General features: G+C 35.5%; 1 protein-coding gene and 1 non-coding gene across 3 annotated transcripts; one reads left to right on the top strand and one right to left on the bottom strand.

The window, feature by feature from the left end:
* Positions 1–1,140: 1,140 nt before the first annotated feature.
* LOC137746638 (serine/threonine-protein kinase SRK2I) lies at positions 1,141–6,593 on the bottom strand. Of its 2 annotated transcripts, XM_088685557.1 has the most exons (10): positions 5,690–6,137; positions 5,204–5,278; positions 5,001–5,102; positions 4,844–4,897; positions 4,641–4,733; positions 4,129–4,221; positions 3,494–3,598; positions 3,314–3,412; positions 2,102–2,388; positions 1,141–1,597 (listed from the first exon to the last, which is right to left on the bottom strand). In XM_088685557.1, the coding sequence occupies exons 1-9, from the start codon at positions 5,864–5,866 to the stop codon at positions 2,107–2,109; spliced, it is 1,080 nt and encodes a 359-aa protein (XP_088541683.1). In that variant the 5' UTR covers positions 5,867–6,137; the 3' UTR covers positions 1,141–1,597; positions 2,102–2,106. The 2 variants fall into 2 exon arrangements, with proteins under 2 accessions (XP_088541683.1, XP_068342743.1); XM_068486642.2 differs by lacking the exon at positions 1,141–1,597 and having other exon boundaries at positions 1,857–2,388; positions 5,690–6,593.
* A 3,218-nt stretch (positions 6,594–9,811) lies between these two features.
* On the top strand, positions 9,812–9,884 carry TRNAK-UUU (transfer RNA lysine (anticodon UUU)). Its single transcript has one exon. It is a non-coding gene; the product is annotated as a tRNA-Lys (tRNA).
* The last annotated feature ends 8,573 nt before the right edge of the window (positions 9,885–18,457 follow it).

Here is an 18,457-nt window from a genome sequence, read left to right as displayed (position 1 = left end):
GCATCAACAACTGTCATTAGTGTTGAGGTTAAGGTCCTGCAGAGACCTGGTAAAGCTTCAGGTCTTGATTGAAAAACTCACTAACTTGTGTTTTCTTGACATATAGAATTGCTTCGGCATTAAGGAGTTGCCTGAAGGCATCGGTAACATGAGTGGTTGAAGAAAGATCAATGCACAATCCTCCATCAGTGTTTGATCTTGATCTGCGGTTAGAGAAAGTGATATGTGACGAAGACAAAAGAAATATACGGGAACCTGTCTTGTAAAATCTCGACAAAATAACGGTGGCTACAGAAGAAACCAACCTGAATTGGCTCCACAAACTTCAAATTTGAGAGCTGTGTTTACTCACTACATGAGATGTTGCATAGCAAAGACAATAAACTAGGATGAGACGATTTCAATATACAACATCAGTCCATGGATTAGTGTTTTCTGATTTTCTTCTTTTAGCTTTTGGGGAATCATTTCGCACGTTGCCTTTCACCTTCTATTGTGTAACTAAATTCTCTTTTGATTTATTCAATCTAAAAGTATATGTAGAATGCTAATAACTTGGAGCCAAAGGCAAAGCTTTTTTTTTATTTTTCATTTTTCAAGTATCCTAACCACCTAGACAAGCCAAAGACACAGCTTTATCGAATGGTGAAAAGGAGTATGTTAAGTCTTGTTTGATATGTCGGATTGTACTTATTATTTCAGTTGGATTGATTAATTTGGCATCGGATAGTATTGATTATATAACCAAAGTGTTTGGCGCTGAGTCGGATTGATTAAGTTTTACTCAATTGATTAGGCAATTGATTCCCGCTATTGAACTTGGGATATTTGTGTAATTTGTCAAGATAGTTTTTTTCATTTTTTTTTTTTTTTTTTTTGAACAAACGATATTGTCTATACTAAAGAGGAGGGGTAGGCTTAGCCTCACGATGAGCTAGCAATAATATGTTTCAAATTCGTTTTTGACGAAAATCGAACCTAAGACCTTTGTGAAGAGGAATTCAACTACACCGTAGTAATAGGTTGTCATGCTCACATGTAATAGATGAAATTCTCTAATGGGAATTCTCTCATTTTTCTCTCAAACTATAATCCTCTGCAAACTTTTGCCCTTAACAGAATCAAAATCACAAGAAAATATTCACCCAAAGCCCTAGAACTTTTTTTCAGCCACATTAGCTGCAAGGAGAAAAAAATCATTTCAGATTGTCGCAAAACCCCTATTAGATGAGAGATTTTTCAGTATGACCGTCACATGGGGTAGTACACTACGGGTCGCTATATAAATGATGGCATATGTATGTTAAAAAGTTAGTAACTTAAAAATAAAATTTCCCACCACCTACATAAAAACACGTGGTATACCACCCGTATTTCCGTTACAACTAAAAATTTCTCCTATTGGAGCCAGTCGATTGGATTTGTCGTGAAATTTAAAGAGTCCTCTGTTGCTGCGGTCCTTGACCTACCGCCGCAAAAGCTCTACTTGGTGCAGTTTTGTCCAACACGTTTAATTCCTCAACTTCATGCCTACTGAATCTTCAACGACAACAATCGGTTTTGTGTTGGGGACAAACTTCTTGAAATGGTCGAATCCCTTCAAAGACAGTAGTCAAGCAAAATGGGAAACCAAGTTAAGGAATATCTTTGGGTTCGGCAGCATATAAAAACGAAAAAAAAAAAAAAAAAAAAGGGAATTACAGGACCAATGCAAAACCGATAAATAAAACAACAATCACTGCCTTATCCCCACTAAGTAGTGTCCGCTATAAAAAAAGGTTTTAACAACATGAAGGGATGGTGTGGATTATCATGTATCGCCAGAATATCCGCCACTTACCACCCTCACAAACAGATTAACAATTCAAAAACAAATTTACTCCCCAGTAAAAATATACAACTAGGTTTATAAGTAGTATACGACAGACAGACTCCAACCTCCAACTTCCAAGGAGAGTATATGAGATGATATAGCATAGAGCCTTCAATCCCCCTATCTGATTTTCTATGCTAATAATCTATCACACTCTATTGCACATTCTCTGTTTTTTTGCTAGTTTTTCACCAACAGTAACAACTCTTTCCAACTAACATTGCGTACTTGAATTAAATTGCGTAGACTATTTCCCCGCTGCTATCAACATCAAGTTCAGACTCTGAGTCTAAGTCGTCCATATCATCGTCCATGTCCAGGTTGTCCGTCATGTAAGAGCTCAGACCAAGGGTTCCAGCTGCTGGTATAGTGGCCTCGGCAATGATTTGCATGATTGCGTCAATGCTTTGCATGGGTTGATCAGGCTCTTCGAACTGGTTGCCCTCGTCCATCAGATCAGCAGGGAGATTCTTCAAGAACCACGGGTGGTTCTTTATCTCAGGAATGGTAATTCTCTGTTACATGCATGCACATCCGTAAATATCAGGCACAATCAACAACAAAGAAAGGAAAAGAAAGAAGCAAGATTCCCATGTCCTCAACAAACAGAATCCACCAAAAGCAACAACTTTGAAGATGTACCAAGTCCATTTATTCCTCCAGTTCCGGGATTAAGTGCTCAATAATGGGAAACTGGAGAACTGTTTAAACTTCCATGAAAAACAAAAGGCCTCCAAAACACCCTTCAATAAAACAAGCGAGGTGACAAGAAATTCAAGGAATCATCCAAAAAAAAAAAAAAAAGAAATTAAAGGAGTAACACAATCGCACCCGCGGATACACATGCCAAACGCCCTATGTTAGGAATTCAATGGAGCATCAGAAGTAGTCATATTACTTTTTCCTTTTGGTACAAAATGTCAAGGGAATAAGATTACCATATTTGGTTATACTCTAATACGGAATCTAATTATATTGTCTGATTCAAACTAATATAATTGGGAAAATAATTTAAGTTGGTCTTCACTCCCACAATTAACCTTCAATGTCTTGTCATATTATATTGAAAGATTCTAAGAGCAAGGAGCCTCAATCATATCTTTCAGAACCACCTTTTTCTATGAATCTTATTCCAAATCACTTTTCTGTTCTTGATCTTAAAAAATGTACCTCAGAGTCTTATAAAAGAGTCATGCTAATTGATCAAAATTCTAGTTCCCCGATGGGCTTAACAGAAGGATTATTCCCCAATTCCTTTAATCCTTTACACACAAATCCAATGCACAAAACAAAGGGTATTTATCGCAGCAACAAAAGTGTGTGTGTGTGTGTGTGTGTGTAAAACAAGACCCAAACAAACAGACGGAAAAGATAATTGAAACCATATATCACAAGCCGTAGTGCAGAACAAACAAGAATTCAGAGGAAATATAAACTAACCGCAGAAGGATCTGGGACAAAAATTCTCGATATCAGCTCTAGACATTCATGAGATATTTGAACAGTATCTGGAATGGAATACTGGACGCTGAGTATCCTCTGCACAGAGATGATAAACAATCCTGAGTCTAGCAATTTACGTTTAGAAATTTTCTGTTGTGGCAAGGCTAAATGACATACTTGTATGGTCTTCCGGAAATCTTTCGGTTCATCAGGATCCTCAAAAGGATATGCTCCCATCAGCATCACATATAAGGTTACCCCACATGACCATACATCTGCAATCTGATGTTGTAACACACTTTCAACATACAAACTTCTCAATTCCATTAACAGGACTACATTTTTTTTTTTTTTTTTTTAAATTTACAAAAACTTCAACTTAATGGTATGGAAAGGTAAAAAATGGTTCAAAAAAATAGTATATGCAAGAAAAAATGTTTCTTATTTTGGTCAAACACATGTTTAGCTGCAGTTCAAACTTGTATGAGCCAGCAATAGTATTTCTTACTTTGACATTTAAAACAAAACTATGATCATAAAAATTATGCTAAAATGTTACTTGGAATTCAAAAGCAAAACTTGAATGGTGAGAGAGAATTTAATAGACAGAAATATGAGGGGACTTTTCAAACTACAGTTTGTAAAAGTTGAAACAAATTTAATGGGAAAGCATGGAATCAACTAATCACAATAACATTTATCAAAATTCAGTTCATTGAATTCTCTAGAACAAAATGGTAGTCAATTATAACTTCTGGGTCCAAGTCATCATAATTTGGTAAATGATTAACAAGATTAAGCAATTCTTATACCTTTCCGTCATATTCTTGCCTCAGTAATACTTCTGGAGCAATGTATGCAGGAGTTCCCACAGTAGATTTTGGTTGTGAATGAAGCACTGAAGACTGATAAATAACCATAATCAGATACCTAAACATTATGATCCAATATAGCATACAACGAACTTAAAATAACTTGACTCTTGATCATTTAAACAGATATTCGAGCAGAGTCAGCAGGCCAGTACCTTAGGCTACATAACCATACTATAAACTACATCATTTATGAAATTCTCCTTAACTCGAGAGATCAAATCCTCAAATAATCTATAAACAATGTATCTAAAACGAAAACCCTAGGTCTCTGATCAAACTTGCCTAAGATCAAGTCAAAATTCAAGGAAACAGATATCCCAGGATCTTAGAATAAGAGCTCTACATAAGAAGTTCATTTCAAGTTAGCCTTGAGTTCCCCTTATTTTAGTTAATGATATGAACACAAAAGCATATGCCAAACAAGCAAGAAAGATATAAACGACCAGTACCTTTGAGTACCCAAAATCACATATTTTCAAACGAGGAGCTGGACTGCCATCCAACAAAGTGTTTTCCAACTTCAAGTCTCGGTGACATACTTGCTTCAAGAGAGAAAGTAATAATTCAAATAAATCATCTAGTCCACGTCCAATGGAAGAAAAAAAATACGTCTTAAACGAAGCCAAAAAGAAAGATTTCGTCGTTTCGATACCATAGCATGGCAATAGCTGACTCCAGATATAAGTTGTTGAAAAAAGAAGCGGGCCTGGACCAAAAATGAAAAACACATCTTCAACATGTCAAGTAAAAAACCAAATTGAAAAGGAAATAGAAAGACAGGGAGGAATGATAGATATTGAAATGGGGACCTCATCCTCACTGAACCGCCCTGCATTGTGTATTCGTTCAAACATTTCTCCTCCAGCAGCATATTCCATAACAATGGCCAGATGGGTAGGAGTCAGAATGACCTATATGTAGAGTGAAGCCCAGAGTAGATTAGCAGCCAACCATCCTACCATCACTAGAAAGCCGAAATCAAAATCTATTGTCAAGAAACGGCTAAACTAACCTCTTTGAATCTAATGATGTTCGGGTGCCTCAGAGACCTATGATTTATTATCTCCCTTTGAACATTTTCATCAATCTGCAACACCGAAAACCATGATGAGAAACAAATGCTCCCAAAGCCTCACCACTCCATCATCACCAACAGAGCTCTAAATCATTAGAAGCAATTTTTTCCACTTGCAAGTTTAATCACACTAAAAATATTCAACATCTTTGTTAACCCAACTCTCCATGATTTAATCATCAATTAATCAAAACAACATCTTTTCTAACATTTAATCATCAATTAATGCTAACAACATCAATCACAAGAAATAAATGCTTGTAATAAATACAAAAAGGCTACAACCGCCGCAAAATTTATTCAAAAAACGATCAAATTACTAAATTTAGAAACTGAAAACTTGAAAAAGCTATATCCATAAATGGATGGTGCACAAAAATTAGTCAAAACCACCGATAACAACACTGAAATCCCAAAACTGACCTTGCTGCCGCGCTCGATGTACTTGACGGCGACGAGCTCCTTGGTCTGCTTGTCCGTCATCAGCCTGGCGACCCCGAAGTTTCCTGACCCGATATCTCGGACGAAATCGTACCGGTCGCTGTCGTGCATGATCGGCATGTCCATGGCCGGCCCGACCGTCATCGCCTGCCGATCCATTTCGAGGAAATCACGACTTTGTCCCCTACCAGAGCCGGTCACATTAGAGAGCGAACAATCGGGAGAGTAAACGGCGTCGTCTCAGCTTAAGCTTCCAGTTAATTGCGATCAACAGCTGAACTCGGTTCGATAAGATCCGTCGCGAGTCGGCGGAGCCGTCGTGGAGTGAGTTTTCCGATCGGCAGTGGATTGGTATCTGAGGAAACAGTGACGGGGATGACTTGGGAGAGAGGGAAATGATGTTGCCGATGAGATAAGATCAGAAGAAGGTGAATGAGACAAGAGGAAGCGGCGTCGTTTTTGTGGATTTAGCAATTAGGCTTCCTCGATACGACGCCGTTTTCGGGTGGAGGTTGCCAAGTTCCTTTCCTAGCAGCATGGGCTCCGTCCTTTCCTGGCGGCTGGTTGGTTGGTTTGCTCGTCTGCTTTTGTCGATTGTGATTGGCTCCGGCTTCGGTTTGAATGACTAAAATACCCCTGTTTCAGATGATTCTGCTGAGGTAAGATCTGGTGCTTCGCGGCACCGGTAAAGAAGGTTTGGTCAGAGAGATCGAACGGCGGGTGTTTAGTCGATCAAGTGAAAGGGGTGAGTAATCGTGTGAAAGAGTGGAGGATATTCCGTGGAATCTAATTGCCCAATTTAGCACGGCAGCTCCGATGATGTCCTCATGGATACCAACTGATCACAAAATGATCAGAGTCCAGACATTAAAAACGACGAAGGGTTATTTGAATCGGAGGCAGGTTGTCTGCCCTCCTTTTGCTATGTCCTTCTAATCCTTTTTTATTTATGCGGTCATAGTTAAATCACGTTAACATATCTTATTATTTTTATAAAAAAATCAATATAAAATATTGAAGTAGCTTAACTGTACCGCACAATATAAGAGGGGATGAGAAGGGCATGGTAATGGGAGAGCAGACAATCTGCCTCCATTTTAATTAACTCTAACAATTTCTTATCGCTACGTCATAAGTGATGATGTCATAAGCTAAAATTTTAAGTTCGATTTTTTTACACGCCAAATATCTTAAACCATTCAAATAAGCCAAATCAAACAAGTTTAAGAGAGATGTATTCAATTAGAATTTTAAAGAAATTTATAACATTTCAAGTGTATTCAATTAGAATTAGAATTTAAAAAATTTGGAAAAGTTTATGAATTAGAAAGAATTTAAGAGATTTTGTAATGTATTTTAAGTATCCACAAATCTCACATTTCCTCATAAGTTTTCAAGATAATTGAATCAAAATTTTACATAAAATCTCTACAAATCAGTTAAACTTCATAAAAAAAAATCCATTAAAATCTATCAAATTCCCGAATACAACACCCCCTAAGTGTTTTGGTCCAATTTCTAAACAATAAATGTGGAATTCTGGAGCCAAATGATCGTAACTGCAATTAGTTTCTTTTGGTTCGGTTTAGCCTTATTTAAAAACCGTATAAACCAATCCAAATTATCAAAGTTTGTTTTTTGTTTGTTTGACAATTTCTACAGGTTATTGTTGCTTGCTTACATCATTTGCATTCACACTTTTATTATTAATTGATATATACCAAAATTTGGCCACTTAGTAATATGGTCTATTGGTATTCTTCTTCACTTGTAAGTGAGAGTTATTAGGTTTGATTATCGCCAAAGACGAATTTGAACCACAGTATTGCTAACTTATTGTGACAGTAAGCCACCCCTCTCCCTTTTAGTATAAAAAATATCATTTGTTAATATATATATATATATACACTAAAAATTGTAGAGAGCCCTTTACTGCAGTGGTAGAAAACAATCATACTTATGAAGTCTAGTGTGAGTTTGATATCCACCAATCGGTCTCTCCTTATCCAAAAAAAATCTTAATGCATGCAATATATTATTTCTTTCATATTTTAACATCTTCAACGATACTTTTTTTTTTTCATTAACAAAAAACTCAAATTCTTAATACAAGTACTTTTTTTAAATGTAAATAGACACTTACTTTATATTATATAATAAATTTGCTTAAAATCCGTCTAGTCCACTTAAATCTCATCTAGACATATAGGCACTAATCCTTAACCTGCAGTCCGACTAACAGCTACCGTATCTTGATTAAGAGATGTTAAAATCCTAAATCAACTACTGGCTTTATATGCTCTATTAATATAAATTAGAAACAAATAGAATTTTTTTTAATACCGTTGATCGTACACAAGAACTTCTCCAAAAAGTAGGTAACATTTGGATTTGTATTCTTATAATAATTCCCACGTTCACTGATCCATGTCCAACCAAACATCACATTCGTCCAATAACAAAGTTGCAAGTGTGATGTTGAAGAATTTATTTATTTACTTACTGTGGTTAATTATTGTGAGTTAGGTTTTAATTAATTAGAATTGTGGTTCGGTTTGATTCGATTCAAGGTACCTTTATTCTGATTCAGGTTCTTAAATTTCACTTTCAAAAGTCGTAGGCTTTACTTTAAGCCTTTGTCTTTGTTGCCCGCTATTGGACGCTTGGCCAAAGATATATTATACATCATAAGTTAAATAAAATCCCGTTAGCAAACGGACAAGGGTTTGTGGGCAATTGCAATGACTGAGACTTTTTTTTTTTGGTCGAAATGACAGACATTTATTTTAATCCTTTTTTAGCTAAGATATTTTTGTCTTGATAACTATGTTTATGAATTATGATGCATGCATGTGGATGTAAGGAAGTATTTGTCTATATAAAATAACTTACATAGCACGAGTACATCTTCATGTTATGTGCTAATAATATAAAAAATATGAAAACTTTTCTATACATGACGTATTATTGACACAAAATGTTATAGCAGTTTACCTGTATCATATAAGTTCAGAGTTTGGGATGGTTTAAAGGAAAACTAACGAAAAGTCCAAAAAAAACTTTAGTTTTAATGAAAAATGACAAATAAATGTATAGTTAATAATACCAAGGAAAGGTAAAAATATTTTTTTTTGGTTAAAAGTGAACAATACTGAGAGTGTTTAATTAAAACTCATATGATTTAATGGTCTAGAAAATAAAATAAAAATAGGTTTTGTTTGTTTATTATTATGTTTTGTAATTGGGCTAATGAAGTTGAAATGTTGCAAACCCAAAATTATTGGACTTTGGCCCAAAACAAAATGTAGTTGATTGGGCCTCATTTTTGGCTAAAATCAATACCAGCCTAACTGTGCTCATTTCTAACGATACTTATCTTTCTCATATTATATGAATCCTCAGGCTCAACGCAAATATAATACTTTGCAGAGTTCATGTAAACTTCAAAATGTAGAAACAAACACAATGCTTAAAGCGTTACTTTCTATTATTAAAAAGATACTCTCCCAAATAAAATCTACTCTAAATTACAAATTGCTCGCGAGCCAAACACAATAAAGTTTCAGTTTAGCTTTTTCTTAATACGAGCTGATCAAACCAACCAACAATCCCAAGGCATTCTATCATGCCTCTATAAATATAGATTTAGAACACAAAAGTCTAACACGTGTGGGACATGGAATGACGACTTTGAAACTATATAAATAGTGAAGAAAAAGATTGCATCGAGTGAAGACAGAGTGAAGGATAAGAATCCCTTTAAACTAACAAGTATTCGATTTCAAAGATGCTTCTACGTTGTTTATGTTATGTAATATTTCAAGGATTAATGAATTTGTGAGTGGTTTCGTGCTTTAAGCCTATCATGTTTTAATTATGAATTTCTTCGTTATTTTTCGTTTGAAATATTCAGTATGGTGACTAGAAATAAAGAGACATGAATGAGAGGCTAAAAAAATTATGTAAACCAGGCAAGCACGCTGACTAGACCAATTGCTTGGTGTTGATAACTGGGCTTCGGGGTTGAGCCCAGCCAGATTATGAATAGACCTTTGCTTAGTCTTGCATATTAAATATGGAAAAATCGGATGAAAGATCAGGTAAGCCGTCTTAGCTCAGCCGGTAGAGCGCGTGGCTTTTAACCACGTGGTCGTGGGTTCGATTCCCACAGACGGCGTTGCAATATCACTTCCTTTTTTGTTCATTAATTTTTTTGCCCTTTTTGCCCAAGACCAAGTACGAAGGAGCGTACGAGTAGGACTGAGAAATAGTGGAAGACAAACCCTAGTGGGAAACACGTAGATCAACCATTAAAAAGCATCAACAGACTGGAAGAAACAAGAGAGAGAAAGATAGAGATCTAGAGAGAGAGAGAGAGAGATTTGCTTTTGGCCTTTTTAAGGGAGGGATGATGGGAGGGACACATGTAAGTAGCTGAGTTCGTATGCGGCGAACCGCTTCACTGATAGGTTCCTCAGTCCATTATCCTTTTTTGTATCATTTTCTCTTTTCTTTCCCTCTACACGTACCAACTGGCATCGTCCATCATCAAACCACGGACCAAAATAGAAGTGTAGGTCGAGTATGGAATTTGTTGTATGGTTAAGGTTTATAATATTAGTATGGAAATTAAACTGTAAGTTGAAGAAAGTTTATAGAGAATTTCACGTCAAGAAAGTCTCCTTAGCATCTCTCAAATAATCAAGTTATAGTAAGATTAAAAAATGACGCTTACTTGGCCGTGTGGAACGTGAATTAGCATTATGTCTTTCCTACAAGTGATCACCCATCTACGATTGGAAGAAGTGCTATATGAGGATTTCGAGATCAAATCAAAAATAGTTTCAGACAACGTTAATTACTTGTGTTTGATGTGTTGGTGGTTAATTAATCAGTATTTTTCGTTCATGAGATTTTAATTCATGTACTTTTTAATAAAGTGAGAAACCAACTACTATTGGATAAAAAAAGTTGAAGAAGGTAAGCAACCTTATGACGTTTGGTTAATGATATTGAAATTGAATGTTTTTGAGTAATGTGGATAGTTTGATACCAAATGTGTAGGTAGTGTGAATGAGTTTGATACCAAATGTATAGGTAAGATGGAGATATAGGTTTTAAAACCTATGTAGATAGGTTTTGAAACCTATTGCAGAGGTAATGTAGTTATAATTTGCTTACCCATTGAAAGGGTTCCAATTGACTATGCGCTATGAGCAGAATCTTAAAAAAGAAAAAAAAAGAAAAAAGAGTTTTGATATTGTTGACGCTCAAAACTGTAATGTTAACAAACTTAAATAACTGATTTTAGGTGGGTTGGTGAATTGGACTTAAATGAAACGGACTCAAAGATATATGTAGTTCACCCCTCAAAACTAGGTTACATATAGTGTGTTGCTTCTCAATTGATTTCAAGGCTATATTGTGCTTGGCAAATACATTCACTTTATTCTCTCTTATTCGCTTGACCCATGATGGAGGTCTCTACCCCTTTATATAGGCCTCGCCACCCCCCCCCCCCTTGGGCCTCTCAGACCAGAACCTAACGTGCCATCACCTATACTAGACTACCGATAGCTTTTCACCCACCTGGTCTTTGTCGATGAAGTGACGTTCTTGTAGACAGCCGATGCGTCTTTTAACGCCTAGGTGGCCGAAGCGTCTCACTCAGGTCTCGGTTACTTTGCCTTGCCTTACCAAGCACTGCCTTGACTACCTTTATGTCGCATCCTAAGCCTCTAGTGTTGCCTACATGTTGTTAAGTAGCATTCGAGTACTTCTCCTCAAGGAGACTTGTGACATAAAGTTGTCAGCGTACCCACGTGCTCTTCTCGGTCGTTAACGGATACTCATCTAGGCAGTTTTTTCAGCGATCTATCAAAAGAACACTTATGTCCAACTGGACTAGGCGGTATAAGGTTAGCGCAAGGTTTTAAAACCTTCTCAACCTCAATTCGCTATGTACAGGGATATAATGATGAAATCAACACGACAGTTTGACTAGGCTCGAGGAGTTCCTTTGAATGACACTGACTTCGCGTCTCAGATGGTCGAAAACGGAAGTTGTAGGCGGGTTAGGTCGGAACTCCAGTGGATCTGACCCGCTTAGATGAATCAGATTTTCTTCTTTCATTTTTTTTTTTTTTTTTTTTAAATACTTGTACAATGGTTTTTTTTTTAAAAGTGTTACAAGGCCCAATGAAAACCAAGTCCCATGGATCAGACAGACATAAAATGACAAAATATTTGATATAGAAAATATTATATATTATATATTAAGGATATAATAATCTTAAATACTATGCAGCAAGACGAGAGTATTCATGAAATGTCTTAGACTTTGTCCTCACCTTTTAAAACATTGGCTAATAGACATTTTATTTTACATCAATCTTGAATATTATGGCTAGAATTGTTTCTTATGGATTCAAGTTTTTATGGCGGCAATGCGAGCTTTCAAATTCAAAATGTAAAACTTGATCAAATTAGCATTTAATCAAGACTTTTAAAACCTTTATCATAAAGAGCAAATTTGTTACTTTCAACCCTAAAATATTAAGTTCAATTGACATTAATTACAAAATATTTAATTTGAGTTTTTTCTAAAATATGCTGAGTTGATTGGGTATAAATTAAAAGACCCCATAAATAAACAATGCCATCATATTTTCATTTTTTTTTTTTTTTTTAAGAAAATGTTCAACTTAGGCTGAGGCCGATTTTGTATAGCAACAATATTGTGCTTGTTTGGATGTGCTTTTAAAATGATTGAAAGTGCTTTTGATAAAAATGTTTTTGGAACCAATCCTTAGTAAAAATACAAGTAAATTCTAAAAAAACATTAAAAGTGCTTCCTGGAAGAAGCACATAACTTATGATTTTTGCAGAAACCATTTTAAGTGTTTTTGGAACCAAAAAAATATTTTCTCTAAAAGCATTTTTAGTCATTTTAAAAACACATCTAAACGAGTTCATTGTCAACAGCTAAAAGTGATTCTGACTATGTATTTGAACGAAAGTTTAGAAGTGTTTTGTAGACCATAGGTAAAGTTGCTAGAGAAGCACTTAACGTGTACTTTTTGTATAAATGTCCATCCTATTCCGGATGGGATATTACCTTTACTTCTTTACTATTTATCCATGCCTTGGCACTCACGTGTTTGTTAATGGGTTCAACCCTTCTCTGCACACTCACAATTAGTTTTATACTTAGACTTTCAGGTTAGATTGTAATCCACTCACACTTTTTCTACGTTACCTACATTTTACGGCTTCCTCACCTTCCAGATGCCAACCATCACGCCCCAATTTCGTTGTCTACGTAAATTTTACGGTCATAATGTGTCAGTTTGGTGTCTTAATAAGCAAAAGTAATTCCTAAAGAAGCTATATCCAAAACGAACTCAATACACAAAGATAATGTGTTAACCTCTAAGTTCTAACCGAATTAGTCTCTCCTCTTTACACCTTTCCAACCATAATTATTCTCTCTCTGCTTTGTATTTCTATCTACTTTTTCTTTTTCTTTTTTTCTATTTATCAACCCAACTATTTTACACCCCGAACTCAATTATTGTCACTCTCTACACCGTCGATTAATCCAATAGTGTTTAAGCTGGAATTATTGTCTCCAACCTAGCTAATTAAGCTAATAACATTGTCCCAAATCATAAGGGTCTTAGCTAGTGTGCTCTATTGTTCAGAGCAAACTGTGACATGTGTCGTAGCACAGAAGTCAAAGATACTTAAATGGATAAGCACTTGATCAACCCAAATTTGTAAACAGCTAGCTAGCAGCAATATAAAAACCAGAAACAAGGGTAAGTGGACCACACATAATGTTCCAATTTAAACACATCCTTATCGACTTACTAAATTCCAACCATGATTGATCGTTAAGCAACAGCTACTCTCATGATGCCCCCCAAACATTATTAATTAGCATGGAAGGCCTAAGAGGGATTAGGAGAGAGACCTACATTGCAGTTAGAGTAATATATAGGTAATAACTATATATGCATGGTAAATATATACTCTTAATGTTACAAAATGTACTACTATTCACTCTTAGGTCGTCCAAACTAACAAGTTAATTACTTTTTTTTTTTTTTTTTGTGGACAATCGATGAAGTTATTTTGTGTTTACATGAATGTTGGATTGGTCACGTGAGCCATTTTTCATTTCTTACAAGAAGTTTTTATGTATTTTGTTTAGGGCATCTGCAAATTTGTGTCTATGCATGTAAGTCATAATGAACTCGCTGATTGCCACGTTAGAAATAGAAGTTGACTAGATAGTTTTTTCAGTTGTAAGGCCACTATATGTAACATGCTGTAGTTTTAAAGATGGTTATTGCTATTTTCAAAAGAAAGGGGTCGGATTCGAACTTTGGGAGGATTTCGGTATTAAAATACAGTTTTTTTAGATAGAAACATAGTAGGAAGTGTGCAAAAAATTATGTTTGTTCCTTGTGACATTTTATCGAACATTTAGTGGGTTTGTTGTTGTCAACCAAACCATGTTGCTTACATGTCAACAAATATCAATATATACTGAAGCATTCTGATGAGTGATATCAAGAGGATTTGTCAAGTGATGTCAACGCAACATATCGAGAGATGCCTAACAGACATTACATCAAACACTTGATAGGCACAAAAGAGATCCGTATCAACATTCGAAGGGTCCTCGCAGACTTTTACAAGTATATTCCAGAACTTCGAGTGATGCTGGGACTTTTTTCAAGAAATTTGTTATTATTACTTACACACACACACAATAATCTATATGGTCATATTCTTTAACAAAACGATATCCTGAAATATTGTTTGGGCCCGAAATAACGCTTTAGGCCAAGCCTAGGGTCATTCTCGGTCCAGAAAATGATACTGGGAATATCCTGTCATAGGGCGAGCCCAGTGGAGTTCATCTGAATCCTATCAGGAGATGGTTTTATCTGAATAGGGGTTAGGTGATTTAATCCCAGTACAATGAGGATTCTCAAAAATTAAGGATGCTTTGAGTCAGGAAAGATGCCGAGAATCAAGGGATGAATCTGGGTGATTAAATAGTTTGGTTCAGAGTCCTATAGGGGTTAGGATTGGTTGAGACCTGATGAGATTGGGTTGAGGAATTCTAATCTGGGTGGAGTTCTACCGCGGCCATGGAAGAGATCATTACTATAAATAGAGAGGGGAGTGCATCATTCAAGGCCTCTCCAATCAAACACACAACTGCCTTGCGCAAACCTCTCCAACATCTTGAGATTTTTATTTTCTTTTTCTCCGCCAACATATCTTTAGTTTGAATAAACAACACTGTGGAGGCAACCGGCAACATCTTCAATTTGGATAAACATCACTGGAGCTGTAGAACCAATCGACTGAAGAGTACCTTCAATTTGGATAAACAGCACTGATTCGAGACCGACTGGTTATTTATCCAAGTCTTAATCAACATGGATTTCCAAGTCCTTGTTGGTAGAGGTCATCTCATCAGCCTTCTTGGCGAAGTGAGGTGTTACCAAGTTACTACATGTAGCACACTGAAAGCCGAATTTGATATTGAACTTCACAGAACTAGCAGCCTTGTCTTCAGGCTTTAGAACCCGAAGGCCAAGACGTGTTCCTTCCTTGGCTGCCCAACGCCACATCAACATATTTTACTTTATGGCCAAACTCAGCCGACGAGTTGGCACGCCCCACACTCGACCGAATGACGTAGTTAGCTTATTAATTACTCGGCCTGCTGGCCACGTAGGCTAGGTAATTTTTAGGGTCAACAAATACATATACAGTATAAAGGCATGTCCAATAGTTTGTCCGGTTAGCCTAATCCACATATGTATAGTTGTCACGTTTTCAAGGAAGTAGACTTGAAAAAACAATAAGAACTAGTTTAAATTTCTCTACATTCTCTCTAAACAAGTTCACTTTACATGGTATACTTGAAATTTGTAAGAAACATCACTGATATCTAAAAAAAGTTAAGAGAAAAAAGAATTGATGCTTTCATATCAAACTGAACTATATTACATCAAAACATAGATGCTCACAAGAGATTAGCAAAGAAGTTATGAGTGCTAATTTGCTAAAAGCATTCTCGTGAGATGACGAACTTGATTATTTTTCCATTATTAATAAATTGCCAACAAAAAGCTCAAACCCTAGCTCTATGTCTTTCTCACCGTTTCTGTAAAGGTTATTATCCGATTCGGAATTCTTCATCTAAACGAAACACAACTACTGTTTTAAACATAGACAACTCCACAAATGCTTGTCTGCGTGGGAACCATATTCCTTCACCGTACAACATGCATTTACGTAGATAGATTCTAAACAAAATCCATGCAAATCATCCGTATATATTCACATTCTTTATCTATATTGCATTATAGTCTTATAAACCAATCGAACCATAAGACAACTTGTGTGGAAACGAAGCTCCTACCCTTGAAAATTAAACGCTAATTAATTAAACGATAGAGTCACGTTCTTCTTGTCACATTGTAACCAGTAATTCACAATCAATCACCATCAAAGATTACATCAAATGATGAGACCAGATCACTAAATTGGAATATATTATTTTTCACTTTTATCGAATTTGAGTTAGTGATTATGCATTTCTTAGACACCTCGACTAAAAAAATATTTCTGATAAAAAAAGATTGGATAATATAGATAAACCATTCTGTCTATATTCACATTCTCATAACTCTCACGTTCTTCTTGTCACATTGTGACTATTGATTCATGATCGATCATCATTAAATTTGATTCCAATGATGAGACTAGAACACTAAAAACTCAATATATTTATTTTTCGCTGTTGATATCGAATCCGAATTGATGATTATGCATTTCTTAGACACCTCTTGACTAAAAGGACATTTATGATAAAAAATAAAATAAAAAATTATTGGATAATCTCTTGATTATTAAGGATCCAAAACTTCGAATTACATAAAGTCAGTCAAGGATTCGGCATTTTTCACTTTTAGATAGCAAATAAGATATTACAAATGCAATTGAAAAAGATTAGAACACAATGGATGGTTCCAAATACATGTCACGTTGAACGAGAGTCCCTCGTCGCAAAAGAATCCTTATCCCTTCACGAAAAAGCCAAGGATACAGTGTTCTCAAGAAAAAAAAAAATCCAAAATATATTTAGGTCACCATGCAGAAAAATGGGATACTGTGGACACGTGTCGGTTAAAGGGTGAGGAATCTAACTGCAGGAATCCAAAATTACCTGGCCGATTGTGCGCCGAGCCATGAAATTCTGGAAACCATTATGTACTAATGGACGAGAGCGCACCGAAGAATCTAACCGATCCGGATACCGGGATCGTGCCCCACGTGTCTGTACATGGTTGGTGATGACACAGCTCTCCTTCTTCTGTGTGGTTTTAGACTGGTTTGGTACTGAGGTGATTCTGAAAAAAGCTGGTATCAAAAAAAGATGGGAGCTGTATTTGTATTTGGTAAACATTCAGCTTCAGCTTTTTTTCACAGTTTTGGATGAAAAAAAGCCAAAAACAAGAAGCTGCAAAACCCAGCTTTGAAAAATCAGTTTTTTTTCACATCTGTTTTACATAAAAGTTTACCAAACACTATAATACTGTTTTTTTTTTTTCAAGGGAACTTTTACAAAAAAATTTACCAAACACTCTGCTGCTTTATTTCACAGCCGCTTATTCTCACAGCACAGCAGAATCAACTTTTTTTCAAAGCACAACAATACCAAACCAGCCCTTAGTTTTATCATAAACAGTCTAGAAAAAGGTGCTTTACTCAGGGAATACAAAACAATCCATTCACATGACAAACGTTTTGGGTACTTGTTTACCAAAAATATAACGTTTTGGGTACTTGTTTACCAAAAATATGGTACTTGTTTACCAAAAATATAACGTTTTGGGTACTTTGCCAAGAGGATTCTCATTGGATCTTCTTTGTGAAGAGTCTGATGAATCTTTAATTACATTCATTCATCGTATATTATGTTATCAGAAATTATTGTAAATTTTTTTTATTTAAAATTAAATATAAATAGTACCTAATAAAAACTGACTGTATAATGTACGATGAACGGATGTGATTTGAGAATCTCCGGAACCCTCACAAAGAGGATCCGGCGAGGATCCCCTCTTGGTACTTTGGTTTTTCATGTCAAGCTGACCATGTGGCACCCTACCTGCATCTTACAGTGATTTATGCACATATTTTTTTTTTTTGTTATGCACAATATTTTACAATTATGACTCATAATTTCTTTTTAATTTTTTTGAGTCAATGACTAAAACCTCCATAGCCATGTGTAAAAGGTAAAAAAATGTGTTGAATTACGGATGATGCTTTACAATAGCCAAAAAAAAAAAAAAAAACAGATATGATCCTTGTCGATTTTCCTCCCCAAAATGAGATAACTATTTAACTACTAATAATATAGCTCCTACTAATATATAAATAATTTCTTATTAGAGTGAGCTATAGAAATTGAGTTCTAATTAGGTAATTACAGTTTTAATTTTATATTAAGGCATATTTGGGATGTACTTTACATCAAATAATTATAATTAGTGGTTAATTGATATGTTTTATAAGCATATCATGTGATTAGCTTAATATGATCACAAACAAACATGCCTCTAATTAAAATATCTAGATTCCCTTAGGTATGTTTTTGTTGGTTGGGATCTAGATAATTGACACACAAACAAACAACTGCACCGTCAAAAATCT

Source organism: Pyrus communis, chromosome 2, assembly GCF_041283825.1.
Source record: "Pyrus communis isolate YQ-2024b chromosome 2, ASM4128382v1, whole genome shotgun sequence".
In the NCBI taxonomy this organism is placed as follows: Eukaryota; Viridiplantae; Streptophyta; class Magnoliopsida; order Rosales; family Rosaceae; genus Pyrus; species Pyrus communis.
The sequence above is the reverse complement of the archived record's forward strand: the minus strand, read 5'-3'. Positions and strand labels throughout refer to the sequence as shown.